Here is a 16,780-nt window from a genome sequence, read left to right as displayed (position 1 = left end):
ATTCGAGACTACACTGTAAAATTAATTCCAAATACTCCAAATAAGGAACCTTCCCAATATATGCCATATGTGCAGCCAGACCCCTCACGAATCCAAGTCGAAATTTTAATACATGCGGGACGTAGAACAGCAGAAAATTGTGTATCTCCTTAAATGATAATATAAGAGAAATCAATGGAAGACAAGCTGCGGCCAGATTGAATTACTGTCAGTTCTTTCCTTGTCTCATGTATGTTTCATGTATGTTTGGGAGATTACCATTTCAGCTACTTTACGATTAAGAGTCCAACCTTTTCCTTTTCAACTTGATAGTAATTTCCACTTCTGAGAAAAGGTGTGTCCTGTTAATGGAAGCGCCAGATATTAACGGCCCCGAATATCTTACCATATTCGATGCACAACAATAACGAGATGAAATGGAAGACCTGAAGTGTTGAAGCTGCCGAAAATGGTAACAGCTTTATCCATCCCTGTGGTAATTCTTTTGTAAATTAATGAAGGGTGCCTTGGTGTGAGTACTGTTCGGACCTATGTCCGTTGGATGATCATAACAATGGTTTTTGCTTTAGGTATACGTATCCGTGATGGTGAACAATAATGACTGGCTGAGCTATTTACATATCAATAGAGTCGCAACATGTAAAATTATTTTAATGTATAATATAATATAAAATTATAATATAAAGTTATTTTAATTTATATCATCACATAGCTGCTATTATTTAAGGAAAGGTGGTGGCTACAGTCCCCAATCATAGTATTTTGCACCAATATCCTGGGTTAAATTCGTAACTTCTCACCGGTGTAGTAGGGGGAGTCGTGCAACATAAATCTGTAGTGGTAAATAGAGACTGGAGTGTTGTTGTTGCTGCAGTCTTCAGTCCAAACACAGATTTTGATGCAGCTCTCCATGCTACCCTATCCTGTGCAAGATTCTTCATCTCCCAGTACCTACTGCAACCTACATCATTCCGAATCTGCTTAGTGTATTCATCTCTTGGCGTCCCTCTACTATTTTTACCCTTCACGCTTCCCTCTAATACTAAATCGGTGATCCCTTGATGTCTCAGAACGTGTCATCTTATAGCCAAGTTGTGCCACAAAGTTCCCTTCTCCCAAATTCTCTTCAGTACCGCCTCTTTGGTTACGTGATCTACCCATCCAATCTTCAGCATTCTTATGTAGCACCACATTTCCATAGCTTCTATTTTCTCGTCTAAATTATTTATCGTCCCCGTTTCACTTCAATACATGGCTACATTCCATGCAAAAAATTTAAAAAAAATTTTCCTGACACTTGGAGCTATACTCTATCTTAACAAATTTCTCTTCTTCAGAAATGCTTTACTTGCAGCGCCAGTCTACATTTTATATCATCACTACTTCGACCATCATCAGTTATTCTGCTGTCCAAACAGCAAGAATCACCTAATATTCTGAGTGACTGATTTTCTAACCTAATTCCCTTGACATCACCTGATTTAATTCGACTACATTTCATTATCGTTGTATTGCTTTCGTTGATGTTCGTCTTACATACTTCTTTCAAGACACTGTCCAGTCCTTTCAACTGCCCTCCCAAGTCCTTTGCTGTCTCTGACAGAATTACTGTTATGTCCCGCCCACCTGCTCTCTCGACTCTCTAGACAACAAGTCAAGCAAATCGTATTAATGGATTTCTATCACAGTACTTAACTTTTGTTAAATTTACAATGAATGCCACATGCAAACGGAAACATGAAACATAAGCAGTCTCTTCAGTATATACAAGTCCTAATACAAGTGAAAACAATACACTTCCTAAATCACTGCTGTAGCTGTCGTACAACGGCTAGACTTCGACTGGGCCACAGCCGGGCGGCGCGGCTCTTATGTCCTCTTCTCGTAGAGGGCGCTGCTGTCTCATCGTCGTCCTAGAGAGCGGTCGGCCAGCGTACTATTGGCTGACGTCGTCTCACACCCCTCTCTATTTTGATGTTCCTGGCCGCCGTGCCGGCGCTTGACTTTACGCCGGAACAATTACAATGTCATGGGTAAACGTCAAGGTTTTTATTTCTTCTCTCTGAATTTTAATTCCTACTTCAAATTTTTCTTTTATTTCCCTTGCTGCAGACCAATCCAGAGATTGAATAACATAGGGGATAGGCTGCAACCCTGTCTCACTCCCTCCCAACCACTGCTTTCGTACCCTTTGACTCTTATAACTACCATATGGTTTCTGTACAAATTATAAATAACCTTTCGCTGCCTGTATTTTACCCCTGCCACCTTCAGAACTTGAAAAAGGGTGTTCCAGTCAACATTGTCAAACCCTTTCACTAAGTCTACAAATACTATAAATGTAGGTTTGTCTTTCCTTAACCTATCTTCTAAGACAAGTCATTGGGTCAGTACTGCCTCGCCTCTTCCTATGTTTCCACGGAATCCAAAGTGATCTTTCCCGACATCGGCTTCTACCAGTTTCTGCATTTGTCTGTATAGAATTCGTGTAAGTATTTTGCAACCGTGACTTATTAAACTGTTAGTTCAGTAATTCTCTCATGTGTTAGCGACTGCTTTCTTTAGAATTTGACTGGGGTACGTCCAGCAAATAAATGAGGGCGTAGGTTACAAGTGCTACTCTGAGATGAAGAGGTTGGCACAAGAGAGGAATTAGTGGTGTGCGGCATCAAACCAGTCAGAAGACTGATGACTCAAAAATACAAAAGTGGTTCAAATAGCTCTCAGTACTATGATTTAACAGCCGAGGTCATCAGTCCCCTGGACTTAGAACTACTTGAACCTAACCAACCTAATGACATCACACACATCCATGCCCGAGACAGGATTCGAACCTGCGACCGTAGCAGCAGCGTGGTTCCAAACTGAAGCGCCTAGAACTACTCGGTCACAACGGCCGCCACAAAAACATAATAGCATAAAAAGTTAAGGAAAGAAATCGAAGAGCAGGCGATATTGAGTTAGACGCCGCCGACTCTGTATAGGTCGGAGAATTATCCACTCTGTAAAGCCGGATGGGTAGCGACTTGAAGTAGATTTGACGACAGAGTACAATGATAATGCACGCACAATCGTTACGTAGCATGTTGTTGAACGTGCGTTTTCGCAAAAGACGACTCCTACGTCTTTTCATCATTACCTAGCGATATCGTTATTTACCAATCCAGTGGGAACGGGATCATAGAAGGTGAACGTTGGATCAATGGACGTTCGTGTGGGATCATGGAAGGTGGAACTTTGGTCAATGGAAATGTGTCGTGTTGTAGGTTGAAATACCTTTCTTGTTACTTGAGATGGACTATCGTAACGGATATGACGGCATACAAGCCAAGGTCTGCTAGAAACATACGCCGCGGTTAGATGCAGGCCGGTGGGGGTAGTACTGTACATGGGGACATTCATGTGGAGTCCATGTTAGTCACCGTGACAGCTGAGGACTACGTGAAGTTGTTGCGGACAGCCTGCTCTATTCAAGCGTGATGTGTTTCCCGGCAGCACCGGCATGTTTCAGAAGGATAAGTATCATAGTGACAAAACTACAAGAGCGCGACATTGGTTTGAACATGATAAAAATCTCACGTTGGTGTCTTGCCTGCCAAAATTCGACTGATATGACCCCATGGAACACAACTCGGACGCTACCGGTCGGTTGGCCGCACCCACAGAACACCAGATCATAACTAGCGGGAATTGATTGACAGTAATCGCTTGACACTCTTTGCAGAAACCCACCAATGACTTGTCGGTTCCATGTTACGCACAACTGCTGCTATATTGTGTCCCAAAAGTGGATTAACGCGCTGTTCAAATACTGGTCATAATGTTTGACTCATCTCCCTGAAGCACTATTTGACGATGACTATAGTGGAACACACTGGATACTAACTTGTCCAGCTTGTGGATTCAGAGTGAATACTTTCTTATAGAGAATAATGTGAATAGATTTTAAGATAAATGGCTAAGGTTCTATACATCAGTATTGTATTTCGTTTGTATTCCTTTTCAGTGTCCTGGTGGTCGTAAATCCTTTTTTAGTTTAATTTAGTGCTCATACTTTGTCAGCTTATCATTTAAATTTATACGCAAAAGCAACAAAGTATGGAGACTGATTTAATAAACCACAGACTTTCGGTTTACTTTCCTTTTCCCTTATGCAAGGAAACAGTAATACACTTCATGTTATTGTTTTCGAAGCATGTTCAATCACCAGTAGCATAAATATCAGTCACTGTAATGAATATTACACTCTACAGCGAGGTGAACGTTGTTGTGAAACCACCCGTGAGAAAAAAATCTTGTTTCAGGCCAGAACTCGAACTCTGAACTGTGTCGGACAATGTTCCAACCGACAGAGCTATCCACGTACAGATCAGTCCAACCAGCACTTCTCTCGTACTTCTATGTTCGCCGTCGTGTTTCTAAGCTCACCGAAGCTCTGTTTCATACCTTCTCAAACAAGCACTCATGGAAGGAACTATTTTGCCGCCACAACCTAAATGATTTTGTCGAGAATGAATCTCTCATACTGCCTGTTAGTGTGCGCTGTTTCAAACTTCCAGGCAGAGTACATCGGTGATCGGTATTAATATTTCCTCCGTGGAGAAATCATTGGCACTACGCACTGATTCAGTGATGTGACACGAAGAATGTGTTGGCATCGTACCGTTTCCGTAGCTACATATTATAAGACTTAATTTCCTGAGTTACTGGTGCGATTTGCGAGTAAGTGCACTCTGCAGTAACAAAATAAAATCTTTTTGCCCGTGTTTCCTAAATATCTCTAGCACAAATAAAGAAATTTTCAAAATTGTTGAGGCTTTTGTGCCACATGTTGAAATCTTGCCTGTTGATGATTGCCTGACATTGACAGCTTAATCTGAGGCAATCTCAGACGTCAAACATGGTTCTTGTTATTACAGAAATTTACTCGCCCATATCGCGCGAAAATAAACAATGATTACTAGATTCAGCGAAATTCAATCGCCATATTCAGAGAATTTGCGTAGCAAAAAAATTCTTGCAGTCGATGAAATTGATTCTTACAGTAAAAAGTGTTTTTCTTTACGAATAATCAGAGGATGGCGTTTTAAAGTCGCTGCAAGTAGTAGTCATTGCGTATTTTAGTGCGATCGGGGCGAACAAACTCCTGTAACAAAAACAACCCCTTTTTTACCGCTGTTGTTCTCCTAGTGGAACACAGGCTCGCTGCAACATGGGAATCCAGGATCTGTTCACCTTGAGGCTTTCTTCGTTCTTGTTGAAGCTGTTGTCACGTTTGTGGATTTCTGTGGCTCCAGCCCGGAGTTGAAGGTCTTCCTCTAATTCTTTTGTAGGAAACCTGAAAGGCTTGTTCCAGGGCGAATCATTACCCCAGGAAGGCAGCTGTTTCGAAGCACCTTCTGCGAAACATACGTTTGGATAATCCTGGTAGCAGGCAGTATTTTGTAAATGGAGTCATTAACACTAAGGGTCGGGGTAGGAGGAGGGGGAGACAGTAGTTCCAACGAAATTACCTGCGTGCGACTACTTAGTCTCAAATGTCTTACTGAAACTGTAGTAATGACAAACTTGTCCGATTTCAGGTGGTAAGCAGCCACTGCCAGAATCAGTATGCTTGTTGCAGAGTAACGGGTCACAGTAATGGACACAATGTTACAAAGTTCTTGTGTCCATTACTGTGACACGTTACTCTGCAACAAGCATACTGATTCTGGCAGTGGCTGCTTACCACACAAACTTGGACTACTTTGTGATTAACTTTTACGAACAAGGAAGTTTCAATGAAGCATTTGTGAATATAAGATCACGGTCTCCGTAGGTAGTGTCTATTTCCATGTTATTGTGTCTGACTGGCTGATATGTCTAATTCTTAAATACTTTCACGGGGCATATTCGAGCTCGCGAAAGCGCAGAATCGATAGGCAACCCTCGTCTCATGCAGAAAGTGCGGTCCTCTAGTGCGAAGATGGTGTACTTCATAAGGTGGCAGAAGGTGGTCTTTTCGTTATCAACCGAGCTATTTCTTGCAGCAGAGAAATTTTGCAAGAATACGAGGGCGCGTTTCCGTAAACGGAGAACGATTTCGGGTTGAGTCATTACAGTTTAATTCACTGGTGGAAAAAATTTAGGGTCATGAAATTTCAGGACTACTTGTGTCTAGGTACCGTTAAGTGATTAACATTGCAAGATCACAGATTAATGTAAGCTCGAGATAAGAAATTGTTAATTTGAAATGTTGGTACATTATTAACCGGTGCAATCGCCATAATGGTGAATGCAGGCATGCAAACGTGTATGCAGTGTGATCATACAATGTAAGACAGACAATCAGGAGCAACGACGAACAACAGTCGCCCAAGGGCAAACTTTTTCTCCCGTTCATTAGTAAGGTCATAGATCGCATTGGGAAAGCTTTAAGCAAGTATGGAGTGGAAACTATTTTCAGACCCACCAGGAAAATAAAAGAAATTTAAGATCGGCAAAAGATGCACGACACCCTTTGACTACACTGGGGATATATAAAATTCCCTGTGCCTGTGGACAGGTTTATATCGGTACCACAAAGAGAAGTGTGAACACCCGTCTTGTTGAACATAAGAGGAATTGCCGCCTGGGTCACACGGATAAATCGGCCGTAGCGGAACATGTTTACCAGGCAGGTGATCATGAAATAAAATTCAGCGAGACGGGCGTCATATCAAAAACCTCGCATTATTATGCACGCATGTGTAGAGAGGCTATCGAGATTGATAAACACCGTAATAATTTTAACAGGAAAGACAAAGGTGTTAAACTGGATAAAATTTGGATGTCAGCGTTGCACCGCAAGCGTGATGATCGATTACTTTCCATCGAGAATGTTGGCATTACCAGAGACAATCTCATAGCCGACGCCACGGGATCGACAGTGGCGCCCTCTATACTGCCTATATAATCAGCGCTTCCTCGAGTTCTCTTCGCAGTTCGCCGCTCTGCCTCCGATTATGTTTCCCGCGATCGGAGACGAAACGTCAGGGGAGAGTTTTATACTTCAACCACGGCCCATCAGCCCGGAAGTTTTAAGTTGTAAGTAGGCTGCTTAGGTTTTTATATTGGTAACGCCACATAGCGCTGTGTATGAAAATCACTGGCTGTGCTGTATGCAGTCTGTGTCTGGTTTGCATTGTTGGAAAAATTCTCTATTGTAGTGTTGGGCAGCTGGATGTGAACAGTGCGTAGCGTTGCGCAGTTGGAGGTGAGCCGCCAAGCAGTGGTGGATGTGGGGGGAGAGATGGCGGAGTTTTGAGAGTGGATGATCTGGACGTGTGTCTATCAGAGACAGTAAATTTGTAAGACTGGATGTCATGAACTGATATATATATATAATGACTTTTGAACACTATTAAGGTTTGTTCTTTATCAAAATCTTTCATTTTCTAACTATGCCTATCAGTAGTTAGTGACTTCAGTAGTTAGAATCTTCTATTTAGCTGGAGTATTGGCGCTCGCTGTATTGCAGTAGTTCGTGTAACGAAGATTTTTGTGAGGTAAGTCATTCATGAAAGGTATAGGTTGTTGTTAGTCAGGGCCATTCTCTTGTAGGGACTTTTGAAAGTCAGATTGCGTTGCGCTAAAAATATTGTGTGTCAGTTTAGTATTGATCGGAATAAGTAAAGAGAGTAATGTTTCAGTACGTTCAGTTTTGCTCAGCTGTTTCAAAAGCAAATAATGTAAGAGGTTTATCAGCAGAGTCATTCATTAATTTTTCTAAGGGGACGTTTCAAAATGAAGTGTATGCCGTGTGTCGTATAGATGCAGGATGTGAGTTTGTTCCATGCCTGTTGCGCTTGGTCGGTCAACACAGTCGATTACAGCTGTTTCTGGATGACGCTCGGGTTGTCGTGCGATTTTGTCATATATATGTTCGACTGGACGAAGATCTGGTGTTGGAGCAGGCCAAGACAACATGTCGACACTCTGTGGAGGATCTTGAGTTACAACAGCGGTATGTGCAGAAAACATAACCTAGAATACTGTTCATACATGGCAGAACGATAGGTCAAATCACCAGACGGAAGTGCAAATTTGTAGTCAGGATAGGACTGCTGCTATCATTCGAAATCGAACCCCAAATGGTAACTCCGGGTGCAGATCCATTGTGTCTAGCATGCACACAGGTTGAGTGCAGGCCCTAAACTAGCCTCCTTTTAACCAACACATGACCATCACTTAACGTAGAAGAAGTAGCTTTCATCACAAAACACTACAGACCTCCACTCTGCCCTCCAATGGGCTCTTGCTTGACGCCACTGAAATCTCAAATGAAAGTGTTTGGGAGTCGGAGAAATGCACGCTACAGGGGATCTGGCTGCGAGCTGTGCTTGAAGGAACCATTTTGTAACAGTTCTTTGTTTCACTAGAGTGTCATCTGCCGCCCAGATACCAACTTCAGATGCAGTACGATGATGCGCAAGAGCCATATGCCAAACACGATGGTCTTCCCTTCCGGTAGCGCCACATAACCGACCGAAAAGCGGTTTTCTTACGACTGCACATTCTTGTGATTACCGCTGTCAGCAGTCAGGTACAGTGGCAAAAGTCACAGTGTCTTTCTCCAGTATCACAGAAGGAAGATCCAGCTTCTCGTAGCCCTATTGCAAGTCATCATTGAAAGTCACCGTGGTGTTGATAATGGCGTATTTGTCGCCTTAAAGGCATTCTGAACCAACATCAACTCTCCAAGTATAGCATCGCTTCTTGAAAAAGTAATGTAAATCACTTTATCGATAGGTGACTACAATGGAGCCGCTGTACGTTCTCAGAGATTTGTAAGTACTATTATCTCTGTATTGTGGTATATAAGGAAAGATTTCATTATCTTCTCTTGTCTTCTTCTTCTTCTTCTTCTTCTTTGTCTTCTGTGCCTGGATGGTTCTGATGTCGCATTTAGATTACGGTCTTTAAAAAATTATTTCTATTATATGTAGTGTATTTCTGCTAAATATACTGGGTGATGAAAAAGTCAGTATAAATTTGAAAACTTAATAAACCACGGAATAATGTAGATAGAGATGTGAAAATTGAAACACATGCTTGGAATGACATGGGGTTCTATTAGAATCACCCCATATTGCTAGACGCGTGAAAGACCTCTTGCGCGCATCGTTTGGTGATGATCGTGTGCTCAGCCGCCACTTTCGTCATGCTTGGCCTCCCAGGCCCCAGACCTTAGTCCGTGCGATTATTGGCTTTGGGGTTACCTGAAGTCGCAAGTCTATGGTGATCGACCGACATCTCTAGGGATGTTGAAAGACTACATCCGACGCCAATGCCTCACCATAACTCCGGACATGCTTTACAGTGCTGTTCAAAACGTTATTCCTCGACAACAGCTATTGTTGCGGAATGATGGTGGACATATTGAGCAGTTCCTGTAAAGAACATCATCTTTGATTTGTCTTACTTTGTTATGCTAATTATTGCTATTCTGATCAGATGAAGCGCCATCTGTCGGACATTTTTTAACTTTAGTATTTTATTGGTTCTAATAAAACCCCATGTCATTCCAAGTATGTGTGTCAATTTGTACCTCTCTATCTACATTACTCGGTGATTTATTCAGTTTTCAAATTTATAGCGACTTTTTGATCACCCGGTATACGTCTGTATTTAATGCAGTATGTGTTTTTGTTAGTAGCAAGAAAGTACCTTCCCTGTCTTCTGTGTTTAATTATATACGTAACAATTAAAAGTTGTCCTGGTCATTTGTAATTGCATTGTTGAAGCGATGCCAATACTGTTAAAATTGATGAAAATTTCTTCATAGCTATATAATTCTGAAAGTATTGAAAGGAGTTAATCCCAGTAAATGTAAAACTGCGTCTCACAATAATTTCCATTTCATTTTAGGCCAGACGTACAGTTTTATTGAAAGGAATTATTTTAATTGTGTACACTGCCATTGCACGTGGCCAGCTATACTGGAGCTTCAAGCCTCACAGAGAAAAATGATTGTTTGAATATTACATTAAATTTGCTTATCGCGTAACATTAACGAAAGGTAATTTTTTTATCCAACGTGAGTAAGACGGATGTCTTCACGTTGGAATATGCATGATATATCTGGCAATGGCAAGATTCTGGCCATGAGAAAACTTAGCCGTGGGTTTTAATGAATGTAAAAGAGATTTTCTTTAATCAAACATTTTAATTTCAAATTAACGGATCAGTTTTTTTCTCTCTTTTCAAAACAAATAAGTTACGCGATACAAGTCCAGTCTCAAAGGTAACTGAAGCTCACGATAATTGCAGCAAGAATTTAAAGCGAATCTGATTTTTATTCTCAAAGTGAAGCTACTAGCGCAACTCTTATGCGACTCACGCGAAATCTGAATAGACATCATCTTTCAGACACGGCAACCATCTTTTGTTTATGTCGCACAACTCATTCTTGATCTTGCGTATTTTTTTCCTTCAGTGTAGATGAGTGTTTCTATGAGACACACTCACTAGGCAGAGACCTTAAATTAGGCTGTAGAGAACCTTAGTTAGCGAGGCAGTGGCCTTTAGTAAACGAGACCGACATCGCAAGGTTTTCTTTGAATTTGAGGTGTGACATAAAGTCACGCAACACGCATGCAATTATTCTGTAAATTTTAAATTTTTTACTTATACACTACCGTTCTAGCCGCAGAAGAAAAATTCTAGTCATTTGATGTTCAGAAAATCAACTTTATTTACGCGTTTCGAGTTGTTACTCTGAAACTGGTTACTTGTACGTGACGCCCTATCCTGTGTCTGAAGCTCCTTACCTCCACTGAGGTTCTGAAGATGAGTTTGCTCGAAAAGCGAAAATGAAGTATTCATTCTACTCAATAAATTATATTTGTTCCGTGAAAATTTAAGTTCAGTGTTTTTGTGTGACTCTTCCCTTATACACGTAAAATGGTGCTTCTGTTTTGTTGTCGCACATTTTAGTGGCGGAAGTTGCTAGGAGCCAGTCGAAAGCATTGCATGAACTCCAAAGCAGTGTATATATTCCAAACCAGGCTCTGAATCTTTCTGATAGTAGCTGGAGTCCTACACTACATCTTGCTCGCCAAAGCGAGATTGCTGACCCTTATTTAGACTGATTCCACTTGTGAACCAATGTAGTGAAGTTACCCACGTGCTTCAATAAACGTTACTGATTGAATCAGTGGAAATTAAGTCCCGTAATTTGTCCCGTCTACCGAATATCATTAACAGGACGCGTATTCTGGCTGTGGCCGCGAGATAGTTTAGAGACGTAACGTTCTATATATCTACATATTTACATATATACTCTGCTGGACACCAAGCGGTGTGTGGCGGAGGGCACAATTTTCGTGAAAATCATATTCCCCCCCCTCTGTTCACTCGCGGGCCGCGCGACGGATAAACGACTCTCTGAACGGCTCAGTACGAGCTCTAATTTCCCTTATCTTTGAATGGTGATCATTGCGCGATTTGGAAGTTGGTGGTAATAATACATGCTGTATATCCTCGGCGAAGATCGGATTTCGGAATTTAGTGAGCAGCCCCTTCCGTTTAGCGCGCCGTCTATCTGCAAATGTGTCCCACTTCAAACTTTCTATGAAATGTGTAACGCTCTCGCGATGGTTAAATGTACCAGTAACGAATCTTGCCGCTGTTCTTTGGACCTTCCCAATCTCTTGAATCAGACCCAACTGATAAGGGTCCCATACCGACGAGCAGTACTCTAATACTGGACGAACTAACGCATTGTAAGCAATTTCCTTTGTTGAAGGGCTACATCGCTTCGGGATTATAACAATAAACCGCAATCTAGAGTTCGTCTTGCCCGTTACTTATGTAATCTGATCATTCCATATGAGATCATTTCGAATAGTCACACCCCAATACTTGACGGATGTTACAGCTTCCAAAGACTGGGCATTTATTTTGTACTTGTATATTGATGGGGATTTTCCTCTTGTTATACGCAGTAGGTTACACTTACTAATATTGAGAGATAAGTGCCAGTCATTACACCACGCATTTATTTTCTGCAAATCCTCATTGATTCGTTCACAACTTTCCTGTAGATTACAGCATCATCGGAAAACGGTCTAATGCCGTTGTCAATACCATCAACCAGACCGTTTATGTAAATCGTAAAAAGCAGTGGACCTATTACGCTGCCCTGGGGCACACCATAAGTTACGCTTGTTTTTGTTGAAGTCACCCCCTTGTGGACGACATACTGCCCGATGTCTGTTAGAAAACTTTCTATCCAACCGCATATGTCATCGGATAGATCGTAAGCGCCCACTTATTGGAGGAAGCGGCAATGCGGAACTGAGTCTAACGCCTTTACGAGAAATATAGCAACAACCTGCGAGCCAATATCTAGTGCTTGTTGTATGTCATGCTCAAAGAGGGCCAGCTGTGTCCCGCATGACCGCTGTTTCCTGAAACCGTGCTGGTTTCTGCAGACGAGCTTCTCAGAGTCTAGAAAGGACATAATGTCCGAGCACAAAATACGTTCCATAATTCTACAACAAATCGATATCAGTGAAATTATAATGAGGAACGAGAATGTTTAACTAGACTGACAAAAGGGAAAAGAAGTAGAACGTTACATATACTGAGAGATGATTTATTTCAATGAAAAAATATACAGGTACCATGACTTGATGCAACTTCGAGTACGTTGTTCATATACCCAACCGCAGGAGGACATTTCAACCCAGCAGAGCAGCTTTGGCGTGAAGGTGGGCGGCGGCTGCGAGGGCTCCGGGGGCGGCGTAAGCCACGGGGGCGGCGACGGCGGGGGCAGCCAGCACAGCGGCGCCGTTGATGATGGCGTCGCGGGCCCTCGTCTGGGCGACGGCGGTCAGGTGGGCGGCTTTGTTCACAGCCACGTCAGGGGTGTCCAGCAGGTAGCCGTCAGAGCGGACGGCGATGGGGGCGGGGCCGTAGGCGGCGTATCCAGGGTGGACGGGGGCGGCGACCACTGCGGGGGCGGCGTAGGCGGCCGGCGCTACTACTGCAGCGGGGGCGGCACCCAGGTAGCCGGGGGTGGCCACTGCTACTGCGAGGACGGCGCTCAGGACGATCTGGCAAAAAGATTAATTGATATCAATCAATGGTTTTGAAGAATTATTATTCACATTCAGTTGTGTTTGTTTTATGTAAGTGTGTGTGTGTGTGTGTGTGTGTGTGTGTGTGTGTGTGTGTGTCAGAGAGAGAGAGAGAGAGAGAGAGAGAGAGAGAGAGAGAGAGAGGGAGAGAAACAGTGAGTGAGAGTGTCTGTGTATGTGTGTTCGTGTGTATGTATTCGTTTGTGGTACAAGTTGTAACTACTGATGAATTCTTCTCGGGTTATCAGCCGAGTGGTGGTGTCGTCTTGTCGCAACCTTTCAATGAGTTTCGTACCCATCATCTTCTGGTTAATGACGGGCGAATGATGCGTGCGAATCTCATTGGAACGTTGCGACAAGACGACACCACCACTCGGCTGATAACTCGAGAAGAATTCATCAGTGGAATACGTCGAGAAAGACTGCAATCGCATATAACCTGCAACTGATTTATTACTGCATCAATTATTTAATCAAAGATTGCATTTTTATGACTTCCAGTCATTTTCTATACTTACAGCAGTTTAATAGTCAGGTGGAGGTAAGTCTGTCCTGGATAACTGCTGTCGACGTCTTAGATATGATCAGGTCATTTCAACAATCTGTTTTTATATCTAAAAATCTAATATTTCCTACGCTTGTCACCACATACAGCAATTTCTGTAGTGCTGTTCATGTCTGATGCCTTCTCGGATGCTTCTCCTCCAACAGCTAATAACGTCAGGAAACGTCTGTTAATAATAGCTAAATACGTTCTCGGAATGCTTTGTTGATCAGAGCGGTTGAATACTCGAGAATAGTCAAATTAATACTTTCATTTTATCTGTTACATCTTTGGGAACTACTTTTTAGGATTCTTACTGTTCATATAAACCTACCCATCACTCTAAGGTGTTCTCCACCATATAATTTACAGTAACTTGAAACTGCTATATTGATCTGAAAAATATATCGCGACGTTAATTCAGAATCCCATTACCTCATAATTCGTCACTCGAGAGAAAACTTATGAAGTTAATCACAGCAGTACAACAACCAAAAATTTAATACGATAGCTGACAGGGAGCTCGAGAGCTACTGCTACGAGAGAAATGTGTAGAATATAGAAAATATCGTACTGCGTTTTGCGAATGTTACTGGTATTTTGGGTGAGATACAGTTCACTAGTAGCAAATACTCTTAATATTAATTATCACCAAATAGTTTTCTCTTGAAGTTTAAGGTACGCCGTATATTATATTTTGGATTTTATTGTATCTATCACGCAATACCATAATACTTCTGTGTTGTGTGCTAAATTATTTGGTTGCTACTGGTCCAAAGAACTTTATGACAGTGAACTTAAGTCCCTAGTGCAATCAGAGGTCACATACTTGTTAGTACTCACCAGGGTGTTCATGGTGGTCTGTGGCCGCTGCTGTTGCTGCTGCTGAAATGTGTCTCTGACAAGGCAGCTGCCGCCTTTTATACGGTACCGACTGACCTGCATGGAGTCCGTGTGGAATGACCACGCAGTATCCGGCAGCTGCGGAGGTCCTCCTTGGGCGTGGCCTGTCTAGCGAGTAGCACCGTTTGTCGTGTTTGGCGGTCAGTTCCACACAATGAGTAATTGTCAATAATCCGAGCAGCCTCTACTGGTATGAGATCCTGAAGTGACAGCTTCATTAAGAAGTATCTCGTAGTTGTTAGTCGTGTATATGTGTTGTTGTTCTGCTTAGTGTCACAGACGTAAAATCACTTTATACACTTTATCTTTACTGTGGTAGTTCCGCTATTTCTCGTTATCAGCAGTACTGTTTATGCGTCACATCGGGACGCGTAACACTGGACAGACATCTTACGTTGCCTGTTGTGTGCCATTCAAATGCATAGAGCAAAGCCGGCCGAAGTGGCCGTGCGGTTAAAGGCGCTGCAGTCTGGAACCGCAAGACCGCTACGGTCGCAGGTTCGAATCCTGCCTCGGGCATGGATGTTTGTGATGTCCTTAGGTTAGTTAGGTTTAACTAGTTCTAAGTTCTAGGGGACTAATGACCTCAGCAGTTGAATCCCATAGTGCTCAGAGCCAACCAACCATAGAGCAAAATTAATTACGCCTCTTGAAACGGCTGTGGTAAGGAACCTTTGCAACATTTACATTATGTGCAACCAGAAGAATGCAAATCCCATTCACTTATAAGGCAAGTAGTTGGTAAAATTAGTGTAAAGCAGTGCATCTTATAAAAGAATTGTATAGACGGAAATAAATTGCCAGGTGACAATCTTCTATCAGATTACGTTGCTGACAATTCTCTCCATGGTTCCTACAGGGCAAGGTAAAATAATATTACACATACTTCAAGATATTCTAAAAATTTTAACCATTTTTTCCTGCTGAGAAGACGTAAATCCTTTTAGTGAGTACTACAGTTACTTATCGGTTCTCAAATATATAATGGCAGTCAAAGTTCAACGCTGAGAAGTTCAATAGACAACCTAAAGTACTGATACAACTAATGGCATTAACCATGTCCACAAGGAATGCCTTTGAATTGAGGTTCACTTTATTGTTTATATTTTTCGCCGTGAGATATTTATCGCTTAGACAGACACGTCAGTAATAGGACATTCTTATGGTGCTCTCAGCTATATATATATATATATATATATATATATATATATATATATATATATATATATATATTCCCCGACAGTTGCTAATTACTTTCGACGTTAAAAACACATAGCAGTATTCTGAAAAGCAAGATCACATAATGTAAGCAGGAAACGACGAACTTATCGATAAACTCTGCTGCAGAAGGAAAATCTCATTCCGGAAACATTTCCCAGGCTGTGGCTAAGCCATGTCTCCGCAATATCCTTTCTTTCAGGAGTGCTAGTTCTGCAAGGTTCGCAGGACTTATTTCCGCTTGGGACGCGACAGCGACCAGAAGTGTCGGTACTTCCGCGTAGTCGTAGCGCCGCAAGCCGTGTTTATAGAAATTCTTGAATTGTGACCTGTGATATTCTCAGTGTTTCTTCACTACCGTCGTTCACATGCTTCTTAATTCACATACAACGGTCTCGGCCGCTCATATAGTGCAGTTATGGCTCCCGGAAGAATACCCTGTGTTTTGCATTTCAGAAATCTTCCAGGAATGTGCAACCGAGTTCTCTAGAAAACCATGACTGGATAGTAGGTATTATTGGCATCACGTCCGACCAGGTCCACACAGTACATGGCAGAATACTGATTCTTTATGAAGTTTTTAGACCAGATACAACTGTAGAAAATTTTGGGGAATACTGTGGGAAAGCAGAGTTCCGGCATCGTGAGCAGTCGGTGAGTACAGTGTCAATAACTAACGCTGACATTGACTATAAACAAGTGCGAGTGTTCAGTTTCCTCTCTGAGCACTATGGGACCCAACATCGGATGTCATCAGTCCCCCAGAACTTAGCACTATTTAAACCTAACTAAGCTAAGGACATCACACACATCCATGCCCGAGGCAGGATTCGAACCTGCGACCGTAGCAGTCGCGCGGCTCCGGGCTGAAGCGCCTAGAACCGCTCGGCCACCGCGGCCGGCGAGTGTTCAATTTGCCACCTGATGTTGAGAATTGTTTTCTTAGAGATGTCCTCGCCAAATACGGTGACATCCGACAAATTAGAAACGAAAAATGTTCGAGCCGTCACAA

At 42.3% G+C, this 16,780-nt stretch overlaps 1 protein-coding gene across 1 annotated transcript; it reads right to left on the bottom strand.

The window, feature by feature from the left end:
• Positions 1 to 12,603: 12,603 nt before the first annotated feature.
• LOC124789208 (cuticle protein 38-like) lies at positions 12,604 to 14,592 on the bottom strand. The gene is made up of 2 exons (XM_047256502.1): positions 14,491 to 14,592; positions 12,604 to 13,079 (listed from the first exon to the last, which is right to left on the bottom strand). The coding sequence occupies exons 1-2, from the start codon at positions 14,590 to 14,592 to the stop codon at positions 12,705 to 12,707; spliced, it is 477 nt and encodes a 158-aa protein (XP_047112458.1). The 3' UTR covers positions 12,604 to 12,704.
• Positions 14,593 to 16,780: the final 2,188 nt, after the last annotated feature.

The sequence above is a fragment of the Schistocerca piceifrons genome, chromosome 3 (assembly GCF_021461385.2).
Source record: "Schistocerca piceifrons isolate TAMUIC-IGC-003096 chromosome 3, iqSchPice1.1, whole genome shotgun sequence".
Taxonomy (NCBI): domain Eukaryota; kingdom Metazoa; phylum Arthropoda; class Insecta; order Orthoptera; family Acrididae; genus Schistocerca; species Schistocerca piceifrons.
This window is presented reverse-complemented; position numbering and strand designations above follow the sequence as displayed.

Coding starts and splice junctions, on each gene's coding strand:
- LOC124789208 (XM_047256502.1), bottom strand. CDS start 14,592: ATGCAGGTCAGTCGGTACCGTATAAAAGGCGGCAGCTGCCTTGTCAGA. Junction 13,080..14,490: donor AGACCACCATGAACACCCTG/GTGAGTACTAAC, acceptor TCTTTTTGCCAG/ATCGTCCTGAGCGCCGTCCT.